This window comes from Ctenocephalides felis, unplaced genomic scaffold (genome assembly GCF_003426905.1).
Source record: "Ctenocephalides felis isolate EL2017-DRISC unplaced genomic scaffold, ASM342690v1 CF-g0.4_SCAFFOLD_03571, whole genome shotgun sequence".
NCBI lineage: Eukaryota > Metazoa > Arthropoda > Insecta > Siphonaptera > Pulicidae > Ctenocephalides > Ctenocephalides felis.
Window position 1 is genome coordinate 44,696,804 of NW_020539725.1, and position 22,776 is coordinate 44,719,579.

The window sequence follows — 22,776 nt, forward strand, 5'->3', positions numbered from 1 at the left end:
CGTTAGGAGTAGTATATGCGCACAAGTCAGGAGAATGTCCTCATACCGGTGGCAGCAAAAACGTTGGCGTTGCTTAACTATCTATGAAGTATACAATCAAACCGTACAAAGAATGCATGAATTTGCAAACGTCGTGATACTAGCATATCAAATAGAAATTTTACAACTTAAATATTTTTTCGTAGTTTACAATAGGTTTTATAATATTTATAAATCTGAAAGCCAAAATCTGCTTCTCGTATCAATTACAAAACATATGATTATGTTTATTAGTGTTTGTCCACTATATGAGAAATGTTTCATTTCTGAAGATATATTCTGTATTTAAATAGGCACTAACAGAAAATATTAATTTAACTTAGAAAAAAATGGAATTGCAAAAAGCTATGTAATATTTTTTGCGAATTCAGAAATCATTGAAAAATTCACAAGCATTCCCAAAAGCAATGGAATTTTACAGATTTCGCATGTTTATTAATAAGGTTTAAGAACATTTTTTTGCATTAAAATCTGAAATGAGAATTTTTGCATATCTTTACCTTTCAAATCCTTTTGAATATTTTGGCATAGCTTAGAAAGAATAGATGTATGTGCCTGTGTGTGTAGTACGTATGTGTGTATGTTTAGATATAATTTTTCGTACACGACTTCGAGAGCCGATTTGAATGACTCAAAAAACATTCGATTCGTATTGATGAGAAGACGTGCTGATTAGTTTTTGGCAAAGCCAGGTCTTGCCATTTCGGAGATGTGCAAATGATTTATGCACTGACTCTAGTATTCAAAAAAATATACAAAGTTTTAAATTTCGAAAGTTCTAAAGCTCACTTATTGAAATAAATAATTTTATCTCTGCACTTCAGTTTTATATTATTTTTCTGTTAGACATTTCTGTAAGACTTTTTATTTTATTTTATTATTATTAGATATAATTTATACATACTATATCTCAGTCAGAGGAGAACATATTGTGGTATGAGAAATCACAGCAATCTTAATAATCGATGATTGTTATAAAGAAGTAAAGAACTTTACATCTTTATAACAATCTCAAAATGGGATTTATATATTATTAGCTCTTAAACACTCATATACATTCACCTCTACTTATACATACTTCCTTGAATTCTTGTAAATCTATGTAAACTAATTCGTCTAATTTATAAGTTTTTGTATTTTGTAAGCTTAAATATTTTATAAACTTAAATATTTTCAAATAGATTGCTATAAATACTGTAACTTTCATTATTTCTATTGAGTTATTCTATAGTATAAAATAGAAATATTGAAAGTTACAGTATTTACAATAATCTATTTGAAAATATTTAAAACAGTTTTTATAAACCAGTAATAAATTTTTATTGATTACTGATTATCTTTATTCCTCGAATGTTTAATTACGGTAGGGGAAGTGCATACCAGCAATTTGCCTTAAGGCGCAATGCCTGCACCACTTGTTGTTAATTATATTGTTTCGCGAGTTCAATTCAGATTAGAGATGTGTTCCAATTTCAGGAAAATTATTAAAAAAGTAAGTAAATTTGGATTCTTTATTATTTTATGAATTTAAATTATTACCATGTTTAATTTTTTAAATCCAAGATCGTACCAAGCTATACCCAGTACTCAGTATGATACAGTAGATATCGTTATAGCTACTACCTTTTACGTTTATGTGATAACGTATTGCATTAGTGCTCCCAGTCGTCTCGGTGTTCGTGTTAAATGCTCTCTGACTTTTATTTGCTCTCCCCACTGACAAACAAGGATACAAGGATACATTTAGCTTTATATACTTGCGAATTTGCTCAGGAGGATTCATTCAGTTTTGATTCACATAGCAACAGGTGTTCCCGCTGCACTCTGAGTGAGTAGAAATTATTATCATTTATTGTACTTTTACCGATATATATATATATATATATATATATATGTCTCTGAATATATATTATTAGGTAATCATAATTTTTAAACTTCTGAACTGAAAGCTTTGAAACGTTTTTTTTTCGAAATTCTATTTTACAATGTATATGTTCAACTTCGAAATAGCAAGCGCATATTTTTTCCATAAATTTTTAAATATACTTTTTTGATATATTTTTATGCGTGTTGAGTGTTTGAATTAAAAAATTTGTTAAACGTTAAGGTAAAAAGTAAATTCTTCAATTTTTTTAAAATTATTTTAATGAGTGCATAAATGTATAGTAAATTATTTATTTTTATTTGTTATTAATTTGTTAATACATTTCTGAAGAAGGGTATATTCTATATCCCCGAAAGGTTGTATAAAATAAGGAAGATTTTTTTTTAATTTTAATTTTTTAACATTCCTTGGAGAAAAGGTAGGCACTTAGTTCAGAAGTTTAAAATTCATAATATGTATATATATATATATATATATACTAGCTGACCCGACAGACGTTGTTCTGTACTCATGTCTACAATTTTTAAATTTTTTATACTAATATTTACTGCTTAGTTAAAAATAATAATTACTGTTTTTTGAATTACTATTTACACCAATATATGAGTGATGTTGAATGTAGAACTATTTCAAATAAAATGATTGTTCTCAATTCCCACAGTTAACACTTTAATTATTCATTTAACAAATATTAAAAAATGTTCAATAAAATTGTATATTAAAAATTATACAGTGCGATTTATAGAACAAATTTATTTCCAATAGCTCAATTTATTTTATTGCATTTAAGGGTTATATAGTATTTTTAGTCATACCTGTAGATGTGGATGTATAAATAAATGATTTTTTGTTTATTCACGACTAAAACATCGATTTTCCAAATTTATCACAATAAAAATGATCGTCTGCCTTTGTGATTTATGTCACAGCATAAGATACACGTGTTGAAAATTGAAATCTTTTAAAAAGGACAACAAATTCAGAAAGAATTAATATATAGCGGTAAAGGTGCAATATCACCTTTTATTTTTTTACCCAAAATATATGCTTTAAAAATGTTGCCTATAATTTTTATAATTTCGTACCATATTTTAACTGGCTTTTAGTAATTTTAATATCTAAATTACATTTTTTTCTCCAATAAATCAATATACATTATTGCTTAAGTTTATATTTGAAGTGAATTAATTTGTCAAATCATGTTCACATGTGCTCTATTCAACTTGCAATCAACAAAATTATTGCTCTGTGAATTTTTTTACTGTGCTCCAATTTACTTGATATTTTGGAAATAGGCTAATCTTTATCTTAATTTCAATGTTTTTAACAATTTGCACTCCGTCACCATCCACAGCATTAATTGGATTATTACTCTTTTAATTCTGATTTTATCAGAACTTGTAATACACTATTTTAAATGTGATTAAATGAGCTACAACTTTCTCTATCATTAATTTTACCGTAACTTCTCTTATTGTAAAACGGCGAAGTTTTAAAGGGCTCGAAAGACCTCTGGTTGGACAGCTCCTTAATTAATCATACATCTATCAATATTTGTGTAACGAAAAAATAATAAACAATAATAATTAGTCAGAAAAATACCTCGAATTTTCTTATATATATATACTTTTATACGTATTCTTTCAGAGGTATTATGATGAGAAATTGGTTGTTTTTTTTTTAAATGTTTTTTTTTAAATGTTTTTTTTTCATGAAATCATGAGTTTTTTGAGAATCATTTGTACTAAAGTTGTGGTATTTTCTAGAATCCATCAAGATCTCTTAAACCAAGTTAATTCTAGATTGAATACGATTATTTTTAATTTTGGTGGATATGGCACTCAAAGTATTTGATTTAAATGAAAAAAAAAAACATTGCATGCGTCCTTTATCTGCATGATAGCTCACTCATTTTACACGCAGAAGTACTCATTTTAAAGCTTATTTTGAGCACTATAAAAACCCATTTTTATATCTAGCCTAATAATGTTCCTAAAACACTATAAAATAACGATTTATTAAGATTTTAATTGATATAATTCTGTTCATTACATGATTTTCGTTAAAATGTATATTTTTGAAGGTGTTAGCAAAAAATGATGAAAAACGCAAAAAAAAAACAAATATTCAGTAGCCAGTAACTTGAAAAGTATTTCGTTTTTTGAAAAACATTATTAAATATTTTTCTCGTATAATTAGTTTTTTTATCGATACCCAACGTTATTTTGAAAAAAGTAAAATTACACCACTGAAAAGAAATGTCATCCACCCGAGAAGTGGTAAAGGAGTCTAAATTGTTTTCACTTCTGAAGAATAAGATGAACCTAGTTTCAAAATTCCAAACGAATTGGAAAATAGTAAAAATTTCAGACCCCAAGCGCTCCATTGAGTAAATATTCCGTACCCAATGACAAACATATGAATTTTTGACACAATGAAACTTCTAAATAATTTTTTTTGTATTGTGATTTAGTATAGTAAGGCAAAACGACTGCAAATTGAATATGTTTGAGCGCAATCACTTATGGCTCGCTCCTTTGCGCGAATTCGTACGGCGAATCTGTTCGCAAAGTGCGCAAACAAAATTATTGCAAGCAAAAGCAAACCACGCGCACGTCAGACGCATGCGCAGACTGCATCACTTGTCAAATGCATGTTAAATTATTTGCATCTTATATTAATTTAATTTTTGGCACATCTCAGCTGCTTTTCGGCATTAATAATGTAGACATTAAATTTTTCTTATTCATAATTATGAATTTATTATATTCTAATATCGCCTTAGCCTATAAGTGAATAGAAATGTTTGGCAAATGACAGTCCTCAATTGTTTTTAATGTCAAACTAAGTTTCAAATATTTTCAAGGGCAAACAATGATAAGCGGTTTTTTATAATTTTTTCTATTTATTTCTACAATCTAACTATATTTCTATGAATCAAAACATTCTAAAAAATTTCCCGAACAAACTTCAGGAAGATTCATGAAAATCCGAATTATAGTTTAGGAGGAAATATGAAACTTACATTGTTACAGAAGAATTTTATATATAAGATATATATATATATACAAAAGATAATTTAACCTGCATACAGATATTAGAAAAAAATTAACTTATATTTCTTAGAACTCGAATCCTGTTGGACAAGTTAACTCTTGTTAATCATAATTTAATTTTTTAATTTAAATATTTCACTAGTATGATCATTTTTTAAAATATTTTTAACATTGACTGTGTTTTTGTATTTTTTATATAATTTGCGTGTTTTATCCACTGGCGAAGGTTTTTTTGTAAGAAATATTTAGTTTTTTTCCTTATTACCTGGATGGATGCCTGTTAAAACGCTTTTTATCTATATATCGTTCACCATCTGAAAAATTATTACACACACACTCAGTGCTGGATTTACAGTAGGGGCAATCGGGGCTACTGCCCAGGGCGGCAAATTTTGGGGGGCGGCAAAATTTGGATAGTGAGAAAAAAAATCTATACAATATAATCAACTTTTTTTAACAACATTTTTTATTTCAAGAAATACAATTAACAAAACATAATACGAATGCAATGCCAATTTTGGGTTGAAATAAACGATAACTAAAATTTATTATTTTGCTTTGCCTCCTTCTCCGAACGTAAATTATCACACTGGTTAATAAGTTATCAAATTTGGCAATTTGGCTAATATAAAGATCCGTAAACAAGCTGAAAGTTTAAGAAAAATATGTTCTTCAGTTCTCGAGCCCTCTTAAAATGACGTATTTGTGCACTTCCAAGCTTATAGCGTCGAAAAAAAATTTAAACCAGTGACTCATGGCTTTGTGCCTTAAGACAAATTACTGAAACATCCCCTACTGAAAATTGCATTTTATAAAGAGCTTTCAATTTTATAGAAAAATGAAAAAAAAAGACATAAAACACATTTTTTGTATTTTCAAATTTTTCGAAAATTATGAACTTTTTGCAAAAAAGAGAAAAAATATCGAAACTCAATTACGATTTTTCGTAATTGCCTGTACCAAAAGCTAATCAGCACGTCTGCTCATCAATACAAATCTAATGTTTTTTAATTATTCAAGTCGATTTCGAGAGCACGGATCAACCGATTTATGATTCAATTCCTATTGATAAGGAGACGTGCTGATTAGTTATTGGTTAAGGCAGGTCCAACTGAAAATGATAATTTAGTTTTTGAGAAAAAAGCGTCCAATAACATTCAAAAAAAAAATTGCAGAATAAATAACTGCTTAAATCTGTGGGGGGCAGGTTTAGCGGTTTCGATGATCCAATAAAAAAATTTGAAAAAGAAACATTTGGCGGACAAAAGTGATCATAAGACATATGCACATTAAATTATCAGATATTTTAAAGATATTATAATAATAAGTATAAATTTTGTTTGCATTTATATAAGTTCTGTAACATTGTTTATCCGTTAGACTGCGACGCGGCGCTTACGCGCTTCTATATCTTGTACCTCGCAGCTGAAGCAGGGCGATTGCTTTAAAAAAAAGTTCGAAAGTTCGTAAAATTTCAGGGATGGGGCGGCATTTTGTCAGTGCCCCGGGGCGCCAAATTTCTAAATCCGGCCCTGCACACACTCATATATATATATATATATATATATATACATATATATATATATATATATATAAATTGAAATGCTTTTTAACTCTTGGATGTTATTAAAATTATTATTTTTTGGCTCGAGTCATTCTTTATTCAGTGACTAAAATTAATTCAATTTAATATTGTTAAAAATATAATAGGGTTACTTATGTAAATGTATTTGACTTGATTATACTTTTTTTAAATAAATTGCATGAAAATATCTAAAATATATTCGATATATGTACCATATTTACACTTTTAATTCTTCTCATTTTTTATTAGCATTCTAGAAAATAATTTCTGTTAACATGCACACTGTTTTTAGAAAACTTCTTTAACTTTTCAACTTTATTTTTAATTGTAATTCATTTCAATATATATGTATATGTTTATATATATATATATATATATATATATATATAAACGCCATTCTTTTAATTTCGCTCGTTATAAACGGAAACTTTGAAGTCTTGCAAACTTTCTCAGAGATCATTTAGTTTCTACTCGCATAGCAACAGGATCTTATATATTCTCTGTTTCAATTTATATGTACATATATATATATATATCTATATATATATATATATATATATATATATATATATATATATATATATGCGCTTCCGATAGCCATCATCATGGTGGTCTCGGGAATACATCTCCTGCGCACAATTCGTGCGAGGCTGACTTGCATAATTTGTGCGGGGATGAGCCAAGAAACCGAGGCTTCGTTAATGCGTAATTGTATCAATGTTAAAATAAGCAATGAAATAGCAATCCTTAATTACAAAATTATTCGATTCAATTTCGTAGAATATTGTTGCAGAATGAATCGACAAATGTACAAGATCGCTCCACCGTATTCTTATCTAGCAAGCTGCAGATCGAAAATAGGTTACATCGAGTCGATATTATGCAATTGATTCTTTATTTACAATAATTTATTCAAACTAGAAAGTAATTTTGTTTAGGAATTTAAACATGTAATGGTTGGATTACTAGTAATACAATCATTTTATTGGTGTATACAGGACACCAATAAACAATTTTTTGTCGGTATACTAATTTAAAGTTATACTTAGTAGATGTGTTGTTTTGCATTGTTTGTTAAATTGTTTGTTACAAGTATTAAAATGATACCAGTCAGCACACTTTTATAAAGTCTTGGTAAAGACTAGGGCTATCGAGCATTATATTTAATTACATTAACGATTTCAATTTACGATCACTTGAAAATGACTAAATCATACTTGCTCTGCATAGTATTTATATTAAATCAGAAGTTAGAAATATCTTGTTCCTTTATTTTTACTTGTTTATTGTTTATTGTTTTCTACTTGTACGTTTTTGCAATAGATTTCAAACAAATTACATCAATTTATTTTATTCGTCGAATTCAGTGAAATTCTTTAATATATCTTTTTATCCTAAAATGGTCATAAATAGTACATTGAATTTGACTCAACATCGATCGAATCAGCCTTATGAATAAATGTATTTGTAGACCAGGCGCTGCGTGCGAATCCATTTACAAATTTGTTCTAGCGGATATTCATAGCGGATTCTGGATAAATGGATGTGTGTTTAGCAACCTTTTGTTTTGAGAAAATTGATGCTATTTGGAGTAAAATGCTTCAAAAAATAATACTGAAAAAGTTCTTGCTGTCTTGAGAGAAATAATTCGTAATTCGGTCCCACCTTGACAGCTTTACCAGGCTTTTTAAAATATTGAATAGCTTTGACATCAAAATGGGTTAAAAATTTATAAATTGTTCTTTAGCGCTCAAAAAGTGTTTAATACTTATTGTTAGCACTTAGAAGGTACTAATGAAAGTTGATTCATCTTGATTTATACGAGAACAAACTAAAAAAATAATACTAGCATCAAAATGCTAGCTAGCACTGGTTTGCAATGTAACATTTTAGTCAGCATGTCAAAATCCACGAATAAGAATGATTTTTTTTAATTTAATTGTTTATTTAACTGGCTGATTTTGATTGGAGAATGAAAATACTTCAAGAGTAATGTTAATGAATATATCATTGTTTATAATTATTTATTTTTAGAAAAATGATAGGATCAGGAAAACCCTTATTGGGCCTATGGTTATATCGCTCCGGAAATCAATGGTCCGTCAAGCACGATTTGCCTTTACCCGCATCATACAAACCGGTGCAAAATGCGGGTATAAAACCGGATACTTCTTCATCTATTGAATTGAACGACACAAATGAAACTGCTGTCAGATCCTTGATTTTCACCCTGAATAATCAGATTGGAGGATTGGCCAAATGTTTGAGAGTATTCCAGGAACTAAAGATAAATGTCTTGCATATAGAATCGAGAAAGAAGCTGAATGAGCCTCAACAAGTAAATATATTTCCAGACAGAAAATTTTGTTCAAGGCAATATTTAAATAAGTAGATAGTATCTTATTATATCAACATTTTTTTTCAGGCAGATATATTAGTGGATGTAGAATGTGACAAGGAAACATTGGAGGAGCTATTGCAGTTACTAAAACATGAAGTCCGAGTTGTAGATGTTTCACATAAAGTAATATCAACTATAACACAGAACGTGGAACGAGAACCTTTATCATCAATTTCTTCTATGCCTAGTTTTGGTAAGCATAGTTTTTAATATTTTTTTTGTTTATTATTAGATATTTTAAACTTAATCATTTACATCAATTTGTTTTATTATTTGTTATTATTTCAGATTTTGAAGATATGGTTTGGTTTCCCCGTAAAATCTCAGATCTGGATTTAGCCCAAAATGTTCTCATGTATGGCGATGAATTAGATGCCGATCATCCAGGATTCAAAGATCCCGTATATCGCAAACGCCGGCAAGAATTTGCCAAAATTGCTAATGAGTACAAATAGTAAGTGATGAAAGTGAATATTTTGTTTGATTTTTATCGTTTACTAATCGCTAACAAATTACTAATTTGTTTTATCAGCGGTCAGCCAATTCCTCGCATACAATACACAGAAGAAGAAATAAGGACTTGGTATGTCTATTAGTTACATTGTTCGGTAATAATTAGATTATTAAAAATATCATATATATATATATATATATATATATAGAATTTTTTGTGATATGAGTGGAACGAATATTAAATGTTAAATATGAACAATACAGCACTCAGTAGTATATAAGTAACTGTTTTTGAAATTACACTGAAGATGAGCATACCATGGTCTCGAAACGTCTGTAATTATTAAATAAAGTGTGTGTTAAAAATCTGAGTGTTGTATTGTTGATATTTAACATTTAATATATGTATATATACATAATCAAAAAATTTATTCAAAAATTACTTTTATAGGGGCACTGTATTCAGAGAACTTCATAAATTGTATATAAATTACGCCTGCGCTGAGTACTTGGAAAATTGGCCACAATTAGTAAAATATTGTGGTTACAGAGAGAATAATTTACCTCAGGTAAATATGTAAATTTTAAAACAAATGAAATTTTATATTATATATTATATAAAGATCATCCGCTTATTTTCGGAATCTCAGCTGCATGAAAGGTGAAAATAATAAATTCGGTGGCTATGAAGAAGATTTATTATTGACCCAAGTATTTTTATATGATTTGAAATTAACTTGACATTTTTTTCATAATATAAATAAAAAATATAATAATGTATGTAGGTTTAATTTATAATTTTGTACATCATTGTACATACTTGATGGTTTAAATGTAATTCTAATTGCATCACCCGACTGATTTAAATTCAGTATTGAATTTCTTTTTACACATTATCAATATCTAAAAACATCATCATCATTATTCAGTCGTTTATATTAAGTATTTACTATAAACTGCATAGCAAATAATTTAAATGCAATTTCGTTTTATTAGTTGGAAGACGTTAGTACATTTTTGAAGTACAAGACTGGCTTTCAATTACGGCCTGTTGCGGGTTATTTATCTCCGAGAGATTTCTTGTCTGGATTGGCTTTTAGAGTATTTCATTGTACACAGTATATAAGGCATTCAAGTGATCCATTTTATACCCCAGAACCGTAAGTACATAAATAAGTTTTTAATTCCTTTTGGTTCGTAAAAATATTTTTAAATTGATATTAAAACATAAATAAATAAATTATTATATGTAAACAAAATATAATTTATAATTTATTTATATATATATACACATATATATATATATATATATATATATATGTATATATATACACACATTCTAATATGATATTTTAGTACTCATTGATTTGAATTTTAAATAATGAATAAATTAAAAAAATATATATAACTTGAAAAAAGTAATGAAATTACATTACTACTATCTATATATTATATACAGGGTGACTCAGGATTTGACGTCCTACCAAAACGGTGTGATGGTATTGATTTGAACTGTCCTGAAATCATTTAGAAAAAAATAATGAAATTTAGAAATTATGAGTTTTTAAGTGCAATCTAGAGCTTTGGCCTATGACCTTTGACCATTTTTCGGTTATTGTGGGTAATTTTTATTCATTTTGTTCATTTAGTTTGTAATCATGAATAACATTTGAAGGGTCACAGGAAAAATAATAGCATTGCCCCAAGTTTTCAAGAATTAAGACTTTTTGTTAAACTTGAATTTTTTTGAACATTTGAGCTGAATGTGTGCAAAATGCGTTAGCCGTTATATTGTTATTTTTAAGGTTTCTATTTATTCATTCGAAATTTGTCAATTATAAAATTATCAAGTATTTTGCCATTTTATAATGCTAGTACAATGCGCAACTTGATTAAATGAAACTTGCCAGCACGCTTTAGTAAATTTTGCGGCCTCTCAAACTCGACGTTACACTTAAAAGCTCTTAATTTCCAAACGTGAGACTTTTTGTTTAATTTTTTTCAGGATGGTTAATGTCGATACTATCACCCCTGTGTACATTAATAGATCTTATCAAAATTATGAATATGTTTTAGGGATTGTTGTCATGAGTTGCTGGGTCATATGCCCCTACTGGCTAATTCTAGTTTTGCGCAATTTTCTCAAGAAATAGGATTGGCTTCATTGGGTGCGTCTGATGACGATATAAAAAAGCTAGCTACGGTAATTATATTCAGTTTCTTTATATTTAACAGGTTTTATATAATTTTGTTATATAAACTAATTGGGTTGAATATTTGTTGTATCTATTTAATTTCAGCTGTACTTCTTCACCGTGGAGTTCGGATTATGCCAGCAGGCTGATAATTCTTTCAAAGTCTACGGCGCCGGTCTGTTGTCATCCGTGGCCGAGCTGAAGCACGCGCTGCAGGCTAAAGAGAAAATAAAACGATTCGATCCGCAGGTTACATGCGAAGAAGAGTGCGTTATAACAGCCTATCAGAACGCCTATTACTACACAAAATCGTTCGAAGAAGCCAAAGAAAAAATGAGGTAAATGATAATGATAAACATAGTATAAACTGACGTCTCATAGTATAACGATAAATAAAAGTTATAATTTCTTTAACACTAAACCTACCAATATCCTACCGATTGCGGTCAAATGACCGCTTTTCAAATTTTCATTGATAGTTGATTATTAAAAAAGGTTTATTGTTTATTTATAAAAAGAAAATAATATTTTTAAATACTATTTCATTTTATTATAATGGTTGTATATACTGCTGTAAACAATATGAAACAAAGAAACTTTAACTTCAGTCATTTACATCCTTATTCGTTACATTTTAACTTCCCGAAGGAAAAGTTTGTTTTTATCAAAAAATCCGATTCGCTAATTTGACTAGGTCAATATCGGCCAATATCGGTCAATATCGGTCAATATCGGCCAATATCGGTAAATATCGGTCAATATTGGTCAAAATCGGCCAATATTGGTCAATTTGGGCCAATATTGGTCAATATCGGTCAATATTGGCCAATATGTGCCTATATCGGTCAATATCGGCCAATATCGGTAAATATCGGTCAATGTTGGTCAATATCAATCAAAATCGGCCAATATTGGTAAATATTGGTCAATATCGGTCAATATTGGCCAATATTGGTCAACATTGGCCAATATCGGTCAACATTGGCCAATATCGGTCAACATTGGCCTATATCGGCCAATACAGGTCAGTATTGGTCAATATCGGCCAATACAGGCCAATATCGATCAATATTGGTCAATATTGGTCAAAATCGGTCAATATTGGCCAATATCGTTCAATATCGGTCAGATGAACTTGAAACGTATATAAATATGCAGAAAATTATTTTGGATTCTTTTGCGATTACTATAACTGACCCTACGAGAAATTGAAAATTATATCTAAATAGTTTAGAATAAACTATTTAATTAAAAAAGTAAAATTTTGTCTATTAAAAAGGGCGCCTGATTATAGATAGGGCCTAGGAAGTAAGCTTAATCCGCCACTGATTGTAATGAAATATTCGAGAAATATTAAATGTTTTCAAATAGATTATTATAAATACTGCAACTTATATATGTTTCCCTAAAGCAATTGCTTTGTCAACACAAGCAGAAAGTTTTTGGAATCGTTCAAATCGGGTGTTTAGTTCTCTCAAAAACTGTTATATTTCGCACATTTAGTTTGGTATCTCCAAAACGGCTGAACCAGCCTTTGCAAAAAACTAACCACCACTTCTCCCCGTCATTACGAATTGAATGTTTTTGGAATCATTCAAATCGGATACTTCGTTTTCTCAAAAACTCGATTTCTATTTTCTGCACTCTTTGCTCCATGTCTCCGAAACGGCTGGACTTGCCTTTGCCAAAAACTAATCGGAACATCTCTTCATCAATAGAAATCGAATGCTTTTTAAACCATTCAAATCGGTTGATCCGTGCGCCCGAAAACGTGGACGAAAAATTGAATCCATACATACATGCACACACATCAATTTTTTCTGAGGTATGCCTCATGAATGTTCAGAAACCTTCGAAACGTGAAGAGATGTAAAGAATTTTAATTTTGATTTTTGGACGATTACAATAAGTTTTACCCGACGGGAAGTCAAAAAAACGTTTTTTAGGTACTAAAAATACACGTGTTGTTGATGAGGGAGGTAGGTAAATTAAAATACCACTACTTATCAAAAATCCTTTAAAATCGCTCACGTAATTATATAAAATTCGCCTCCTAAATTATATAAATAAATTGCATAAATTGCATATGCAATCTCTTGCGACTTAGGTAGCTTAAGTCATACACAGTTTTTGGAGTTTTTAAAATTGGTTTTTGCGCTTGGTATATATAGATATTGGGAAACAAACTAAAAAAAATAATTTGATTTCAATTTTCCGTTAATGTTCTTTGCAGAATATTTGCCGAACAAATTCAGCGACCTTTTGCCGTACGATACAATCCGTACACCCAGAGTGTTGATGTTTTGTACAGTGCTGAAAAAGTCACAAACCTGGTAAGGGAGCTCAAGGGTGATCTTTGTATCGTTTCTTCTGCTCTCAGGAAAATATCTCAACGTGATCACACCGTCAATGTTGATGATATTACAGAAATTCTTCATAAAAGTATTCTGGTAAGTAAACATTTAAAGCATACAGAAATTTTCACATTAATTTTAACATAATTTCAGTCAATGCCAATTAATGATGATTTCCAATATGTCCTGAAAAAATATTGAACGTTTAGATAAATACTACCCAAGACCACCAATCAACTTATTCAAAGGAAATAATAATAACCGTTTCATAATATTTTTTGAAATTAATTATCCAATTACACTATTTTCTATTTTATAATTATTATTGGTATGTTAACTTTTATTGCAGACGGACTTCTATAACACACCTGAAAACAATGAAAATGATATTAGTGAGTAATTCCAAACTATTGCACATGGACTACGGATAATTAATTGGGTACAAATTATATTGCATGAATGTAAGTATAATGAATCTTCATAGTATATAAGAAAATATAACATATAATATATAAGTGAAGCTAAAATGCTTATTTAATATTTATGTTCAAATTTTATCTTGGTAAGGTGATATATTTATTTGAAAATTCTTGCAAAATAATTCACCAAAAATTGACCATTGTTTAAAAATCGTTGTTAATCAAAAAGCGTAAAAGTTATTCATAAAATAATAATACTGATATAAATATAAAATGTTGAAATAACAATTTTATTATATCTAGACGCAAAATAACAGATTATACAATAAAAATTATTTAGCCAGAATATTCACAACAATGACATGTTCATACGTTTTATCCAAGATATACTTTGTGCTATAATTTGTTGCGTTGCGTCTTTATACTTAATATTAAATATAAAGTAAGTTTTAATCCCCAATTTTAATCTTCTTACATAATTGATTAATAACTTATATATAGTAATAGTAATTGCGCTAAAATGTAGAAGTATAACACCAGATCTATCTGTGTTAGTTATCTCTTCTATTAAAAATATGATGAGATGTTTTGGGAACAAAATTAGTATATACTTATTAATATATAATATAATACACCTTGACAATCATGAAATTTGTAAGTGTAAAATAATTGTTATTCTTCTTTAATGAATACTATATTAAGTTTTTTTGCGTCATCAAATTTCAAGTATAAAATTTGGTTTTAAACAAAAAATATATTACAGCAATACAATTTTGACTGGTTTATTATATATAATATGCTTTAAACTATTTTAATTACATTAAATTCATAACTCGTGGTTTTGTGTAATAGGTTTATTTTCAATATCGATATATAAAATCGGCAAGAATCAATTTTTATTATTGGGCAATACCAGTATCCTAAAACCATCGCATTCAGTCCGATTTTTGCATGCAAAGGTAGTCAGTTTGTTTGCACACGTGGTATATTTATTTTTATTTTAATAAGTGATAAGTGGAATTTTTATTTTATAAATCTGTAATTAGGTTTTATAAATTATTATTTATGATCTATAAGTGAACAGAAATTTCAAACATGTAGCTAGTGAAAAGGACATTGGTAGCTACTCGCATTGGAGTGATCCAAGATGTCTTTATGTAGAAGCAGATGGCCATTTTAGGAAGTAAAAGTTTTAAGGTAAAATTATTTTAAATTTTAAATTATTTGGTATGCTAGTACATTCAGGCATCAATGATAACTCGCATTCATGATCAAATTAAATATGTGCATGATTAAAATTCAATATGTGCCAATAAATATTTACCGCGTGGAGGCATTTCCGTTTTTTTTTTATTTATTTGCAAAATTATATACTTTGATTTTATATTAATATTAGATCTGAAATTTCCGATTAGATTTGAAATTTAGACGTAAGTCTAAAATAAAAAAACATTAACTCGACTCATGCAATTTGATTCTATGATTCATATATCGAATTTTGTTACGTAACGTGTATTTACAAAACTACAAAAGAAAGATTTGTTCAGTCAGTAGTGATCCTAGTCAAAATTGTAGTTCTCAATTTGATTGTTAATATTTATTTATATAATTTTTTTTAAATAAATGATAACGATATTTTAGACGTATCTCATATGAATTAAATAATTTATTCCTAAGATTTATTTACATGTGCAAATATGATGGCGAACAAATATTTTAATTTTAATTTAAAGTAATTAATTTTATCAGAAGTATAATATATGTGAATGATTATTTCATAATATTTTACGCTCGATTCCTTCACAATGTCTTTTAGCTATTAACGGTCAAAAATTTAATATTACTAATGATATTTAACATTTGTAAAAATATGATCTCTTATATTTTTATTAATTGCTCACTATAAAATAATTTTGATTCTAAATTATTAATTATTATCGTCTTATTTTTTTAATTTGTTTTAAATATCTTACAAGGTATTTAAATATTATTTAAAAATCCTGCAGCATCAAAAAAAAAAACTTGTCATGACAATACTCTAATAAATCTATATAAACAAATATGAAATTTTTGTCATGCCTAATATTGTTAATCATTACTTGATGTATAAAATAGTTATAAAGTTACGTAAACTAGAAAAGTATTTAAAATTGTTACTTGTTAATGATTTAAATCTATATTTGATTATATTTCTTACATGTATGTATTATAAATATGAATAAAAGATATTGTGATTTAAGTATACGCATCGCACATATGTTTCTAATATTAACACATGGAAATCTTTAATGAAAAATCTTTCATTTACGTATCTTTTGGAAATTATACATACATCTTCGAGATTGTTACAAGTTTGTTGAAAAATAGTATTTTTTTCTTCCAAAGTAATGCATACCCATACTTCTATAACGGTTTATTTTATATAAATCTCAAATATAAATTAACTTTTAGTTAATCGTGCTTTAAGAAAATACGCTAGAATTGATTATTGTCTTAACAACAATTAAAAGTATTTAAATAACATTCAAATAAAAAATAAGATTTGCAACTATACTACCAAAACTATTTGTAAATTTACTTTAATCATATTTTTTTTTATCAAAGTTCATCTAGTTAATTCTAGGACCGACCTATGCACGAATCCAATTGAATTTTTAGACAGATTGGATTCAAAACGTTATTCAACAATAAAAATTTTCAAAAAAATATTTAAATTTATATATAAATTTATTCACAAAATCACAATAAACTATTACAAAATATATCAGCTTAAACACTTAATAACAAATACATATTTTTTAAATGCCTAAATAACTCAAATAGCACACAATATATTGAAATCTACTCATTTGTAGTAGTTTAACCACATGTCACATTAATTTTATAATTATTATACAGTTTTTAATATTGCACATTGATTTTGTTCAACTTGATAATTAACAGAATGAGGTTTTTTAATTAGTAAAAATAGCAAAGTTCCATTCGGTCTAACAAGCTACATAATTTAATTAAATTATGGCAAGAATATATTGTATTCTAAATTTGCATCTTGTTACAAATGCTATATATTAATCTTCGAGTAACATTATATACATTTAAAGGCACTCTTAAAGGTGTGGTATTTATTTTCATTAATGCATAATACTATTTTTAATCCGATGTTTCTAATTGCTTCAAGTATGTATATGAAAGTTAGTGAACATTTTGCGAAATATTTGAATTTGTTATAATTTTTATATCATGTAGATCATTTGCTTGTCTACAAATTTCTAACTAGCAATTTGAAAAAAAATGTTTATTTTATAAAACTGTGCAAAAAAATACAATATCAAATTTCACATACATGGAAGCATTTATACCAAATTATTTACACTGACAATGAGAAAGAGAAATACAAAATTGACAATATTTAGCAAAAACTCTTTTGAAAAATATTGTATTATTCATTTTAAATCTTTCAACAAGTCATTCTCAATTTTTTACTAAAATATAAAATTAAAAACATTTAATATAAAACAAAAGTTTTAAATACATTTATAAAACCTACAAATATTTTGAGCAAATGGATCACTAGCTTCCTTTCAGTTTTATTTATAAAGACCACAATTTTCTGGCTTGTATTCTTCATATTTAGTGATTTATATTTTGTGGTATTAAAATGATCAATGTAACACTATACTAGAATTAACTATATATATATAATATATTTTACTCTAAGTTTAACTTAAATTATATAATACATTTGAAATCATAAGATTTTCATTGGTATAATTTGGTTCAAGTCTAAACATTTTCATAAATAAAAATCACAAATAAATTTACTTACTACAAAATCATAACGATTGGCAGTAAAAAATTTTGATAAAATAAAATATTTTTTGTTAAAATATATAAAATATACTCTGTATTTTCCTCTCTTAAAATTATATGATACCATCCTCTGCCAGATTTGACCAAGAACTCACAAAGTAATGAAAGCACAGTCGATTTGAGTTCGAACATTCAGTAACAAAACAGTATGTTAATGCTGATTCAATACTGAAATAATCTCATTTTTTCGAACTCTAATCATGTAGTTTCTTAGTAATTTTACTCTTACCTTAGATCTGGCATTTTTAGGATCTTAGTCTATATTTGTTAAAATTATTTTATTTGTACAATAACACTTGCTTTAAATCATGGTAGTAGTAGTCCAATATCCTGTGCGTCTAATTTATCAAGTGGGCTCCAGTCTTTTGATGACAAAACAGTTTCATTCTCTGCTATTTTATATCGCCAATCAACCATTGCTTGTATACAATCTTCCTCTATAGATCTTATCTGAGAAAATAAATCATGTGATATGAATTATCATATCAGTGTGAAATTTAAGTTATTTCTTCTGAAAGCTTTCATTTCAGAGAAAATAATTGTATATACATGCATATTTTTTCTATCAATCAATTTTGACTATTGCCAAACATTTAATCAAGCTGAAAATTTTGTTGCACATTGTAAATTTCATTCAGACTTAAGAGGTGCTAGATCTGTTGAAATATTTCAACTGATAATTAAAAATTTATTCTGTTGTTTGGCACCATTTAACATAAATATTTTGAGCTATAACATAAAAAATTATCAATTTTTCTCTCACATACCTCTGGAAAAGTTAAATCCTGTTTCCAATGAAATGGGGCAGCTTTAGAGTTACGGAAAGTTGAGCTGACACCCCCAATATCCATAGTGGTATGAGTTTCAAGAAATTTTGTGACAGACTCTGTTACTGGTAGTCCCAAGAAATTAAATAAGGATTTAACATAATTAACAGGGTCCATTGATAAATCCTCATATCGTAATGATCTGTAAAATAAATAGTGAGATCAAATGATCATTTTAAATACAAAAAAGAACAAATTAATGTATCAATACTTTACCTAAATCTCTCAGGATATTTTCTTTGAAGTTCTTTTGCGTATTTATAATCTGATACCATATCTCTACACAAATTGCTTGGCCTATCGCAATCGGGATTTCCTGGACACCAATCCCTATGTTTTCTTGATTGTATGGTTCCACGAGGATCTCGAATTAATAATATTATTCGAACATTTAACCTACATAATAGAAAATACATTATAAAAAATATTATATATTTATCAATTGTATATTGTAATGTGTAAGATGTTTTCTCAAACTTCAAAATTTGTTGAAAAGTTCCAAATTGTATTTATATGTTTGTCATGTTTGAAAATGGGCCCAGGCCTAATAAGTTTTGCAATCAGTAATTAAATATAACACAGTAAATAAGAGCCTTACGTTGGATCAGACAGCAACTGCTCTGCTAATTTCAACCGCAATCTAACAACTTTCATACTTTGCAAAGGAAATAATTTGCAAAAATCATTCAGGAAACTAGGATCCCAACATACATCCCCTCCCTCACAAGCCTCCCATAGTCTTGTATTATGTGTAAACAACCAGTTATGACCTTTGCCATAGTCCAAATAGTCTTCCATATCATCATAATCACATTTTAACAACTTTTTCAAATTTCGTATAGCGCCTTTTGCATAAGGGGGTCCTCGAATTTGTATGATGTCGTAATTTAATAAAGGTTCATAATGATAAAAATTACCAGGCATTGCATTTAAAATGTCACCGAGAAATGTTGACCCACTTCTCCAAGTAGTTATAATAATACTCCTTATCGGGGTGCCTCCTGTTTCTGGAGTTAAATCTGTCAATTTCTCAGCTATGTTATTGTACATACCATTAGGATAGATGTATTCTTGCATCTCTTCCTTTATTTTTGTTCTTCCATAGTTAACAATGAAAGAATAATTAATTCTATTTTCTTTTGATGTGTCATATTCTTTGGGGTTCGAATATGAAACTGGCGTCAAATGTTGTCCTTTTAGGATGGATTTAGACTGCGATATGAATGGTATATCATTAGTAGAATATTTTCGACTAGCAAATAATAACAATAAACACAAGCAACTTATAACACAACCACTAAATATGTTACGTCTAGTAATTTTGATCATCTTGACATAAAGCTATACTATTTATTTTCGAATTTCATCACAATTTATTTGAATACGCGGCTATAAATAATATTGACGAGTTGTCACATCCATAATGCTTCCTTCCACTATTGCATTCAAGTCGAAGCAAAAATATGAAATGGCAATGCCGCGGAACACTTTATCATTGTATATTATAGATAACATCGAGCGAGTTATTCGTAATCATAATACCACATAACACAATACAACTGTGGAAATATTACAATTCATATTTATTGTTTAATGTTGACATATCAGCGAGTAAATCTTTTTATAACATTAATTTCATAAGCAACCACCACTCTCTCGATAGAATCTGTCACTTTTGATGACATTGTAAACAGTTACACCACCAACATACGAGGAATAACTCAATGTAAGGAAAATCTTTTTGATCAAAATTAGGATCAATTTTTCATTCGGTTTTAGATAACTAAATAAAATGAATTAAAAAAATATTATTTGATATTGAGTTATAAAAAAATCGTGCCTAAAGACAAATTGCTGGAACTTCCCGTACCGTAACGAAATGTTCGAGAAATATTAAATGCTTTCATTAGATTAATATAAATACATACTGTAGCATTGTCTAATATTTATAAGAGTTATATAAACTGAATTACAAAGTTATTATTAAAATTAAAATCTGAATTATTCTTGATATACAAAAGAAAAAAATTGAGAAAAAAAATTTTGAAATATTTTTTTTTTCAAAAAGCAATTATTTTGTCAGCAGAAAGTTTTTTGAATCATTCAGATCAGATGCTTAGTTCTCTCAGAAACTGGTATTTTTTGCACATTTAGCTCAGTATCTCCGAAACGTCTGGACCTGTCTTTGCCAAAATCTAATCATCACTTCTCCCCGTCATTACGGATTGAATATTGCTCAGATAATTCAAATCGGATGCTCTGTTCTCTCAAAAACTCGATTTATATTTTCTGCGCTCTTTGCTCCATATCTCCGTAACGGCTGGACCTGCCTTTGCCAAAAACTAATCAGCTCGTCTTCTCATCAATAGGAATCGAATGTTTTTTGAACCATTCAAATCGGTTGATTCGAGCGCCCGAAATCGTGTACAAAAATTGTATCCATACATACATACATACACACATACATCGATTTTTTTAGGTATGCCAAAATGTTCAGAAACCTTGAAAACGTGAAGATATGCAAAAACTTTCATTTTCGATTTTTGGGCCGTTACTATAACTTACCCTACGGGAAGTTAAATATAAAAAATAAATTACGCGTTATAGAGTCTAATACAAATCATTTTTTTTCTAAATAAATTATTCATCTGAAGTACTAATATTCATAAACGGTTAATAAAAGAATAAAGATAAGGCTGGACAATGTTTAAAATTAGTTCATTTGAAATACTTGAATAAAATACACTAAAACATTTAAATTATGTAAGGCGTATTTATTATAGTTTCATCTCTTGTAGCAATCTAAATTTAAATTCTAGATAAAAATATGTCTGTAAAAATACTGCTGGTATATTAAATAATAATCATTTTCTATATTCTATATTTGTCACAATAGTAATTGTAGTAAACTAACTGAAAGTTCAAATGGTAAAAATGGTATTGGTTTGGATGATAAATATAATATATAAATACGAGATTTGTCTTAAAGGCAAACATTTCCTGGTTTGCAATATAGTATTTATTTAACCAGGAATGGTTTGCCAGGATTGTATTTTTTGTCGCTGTCCTAAAATCCTAAATGTATAATGTGACGCCAGCCTTACCCGGTCTTAAGTTTGTATTGATATACAACTTCTACCAACATACGAAGCGGCATTGATCCCACTTCACTCGCTGCATACTCTGCACCAATACATTCGTCTCACAGAATCAAAGCTTTCGCAAGATAAATTTGACATTTCGTTTGTGCGGGTGTTGTTATTATTAAATATAATTGTTATTACAATAATGAAATAATATTATAAACTGCCAAAGATATATTTAAAAGGTTCTATGAACAATGTTAAGTGTTAGTTGTGAAATATCATGTTCTAATAAAATTGTGCAAATCGGCTATAATGATATTCAGGTAAGATTTAATTTTAGGTTTTGCTAATTTGTTAAAATGTAATACAAAAGTAAGCTAAATGTACAAAATGCTTACATGGTTGAATAGAGTTGCATAAATTGCAATGTTGTTTTGGAAAACAATTGCCATTATGATGATTGTGAAATAAATAAATGGAACTAGATCATTTTTCGATGAATCTAATTATTATTCGCCTATGATTTTCTAAAAATTTTGACAATATTATTTATGGATCAATCTTAGAATTTCACTCTAAATATTTAAAAATTGATAATTAATATTT

At 28.0% G+C, this 22,776-nt stretch overlaps 3 protein-coding genes across 5 annotated transcripts in view; 2 read left to right on the plus strand and 1 right to left on the minus strand.

The window, feature by feature from the left end:
* The first annotated feature begins 8,603 nt into the window (after positions 1-8,603).
* LOC113384686 (tryptophan 5-hydroxylase 1) lies at positions 8,604-14,412 on the plus strand. The gene is made up of 10 exons (XM_026622434.1): positions 8,604-8,903; positions 8,991-9,159; positions 9,255-9,420; positions 9,499-9,549; positions 9,871-9,988; positions 10,416-10,579; positions 11,496-11,622; positions 11,720-11,952; positions 13,848-14,064; positions 14,318-14,412. Exons 1-10 carry the CDS (start codon positions 8,604-8,606, stop codon positions 14,366-14,368), a joined length of 1,596 nt encoding a protein of 531 aa, XP_026478219.1. The 3' UTR covers positions 14,369-14,412.
* An 896-nt stretch (positions 14,413-15,308) lies between these two features.
* The window catches only part of LOC113384414 (beta-1,4-glucuronyltransferase 1-like), a 129,552-nt gene continuing 122,084 nt past the window's right edge, over positions 15,309-22,776 (plus strand). For 2 of the 3 annotated variants that reach the window (XM_026622128.1, XM_026622127.1), the window contains exon 1: positions 22,303-22,493. The gene's annotated coding sequence lies outside the window, so the exon portion shown is untranslated. Of the gene's footprint in view, positions 15,585-22,302; positions 22,494-22,776 lie in introns of those variants that run through there. The other variant, XM_026622126.1, reaches the window with a different exon arrangement.
* On the minus strand, positions 18,269-20,727 carry LOC113384415 (carbohydrate sulfotransferase 5). The gene is made up of 4 exons (XM_026622129.1): positions 19,683-20,727; positions 19,301-19,480; positions 19,025-19,226; positions 18,269-18,707 (listed from the first exon to the last, which is right to left on the minus strand). Exons 1-4 carry the CDS (start codon positions 20,411-20,413, stop codon positions 18,564-18,566), a joined length of 1,257 nt encoding a protein of 418 aa, XP_026477914.1. The 5' UTR covers positions 20,414-20,727; the 3' UTR covers positions 18,269-18,563.

Coding starts and splice junctions, on each gene's coding strand:
- LOC113384686 (XM_026622434.1), top strand. CDS start 8,604: ATGATAGGATCAGGAAAACCCTTATTGGGCCTATGGTTATATCGCTCC. Junction 9,421..9,498: donor ATTGCTAATGAGTACAAATA/GTAAGTGATGAA, acceptor TTGTTTTATCAG/CGGTCAGCCAATTCCTCGCA. Junction 9,989..10,415: donor GAGAGAATAATTTACCTCAG/GTAAATATGTAA, acceptor TCGTTTTATTAG/TTGGAAGACGTTAGTACATT.
- LOC113384415 (XM_026622129.1), bottom strand. CDS start 20,413: ATGATCAAAATTACTAGACGTAACATATTTAGTGGTTGTGTTATAAGT. Junction 19,227..19,300: donor AAATATCCTGAGAGATTTAG/GTAAAGTATTGA, acceptor TTTATTTTACAG/ATCATTACGATATGAGGATT. Junction 18,708..19,024: donor AGGATTTAACTTTTCCAGAG/GTATGTGAGAGA, acceptor TTATTTTCTCAG/ATAAGATCTATAGAGGAAGA.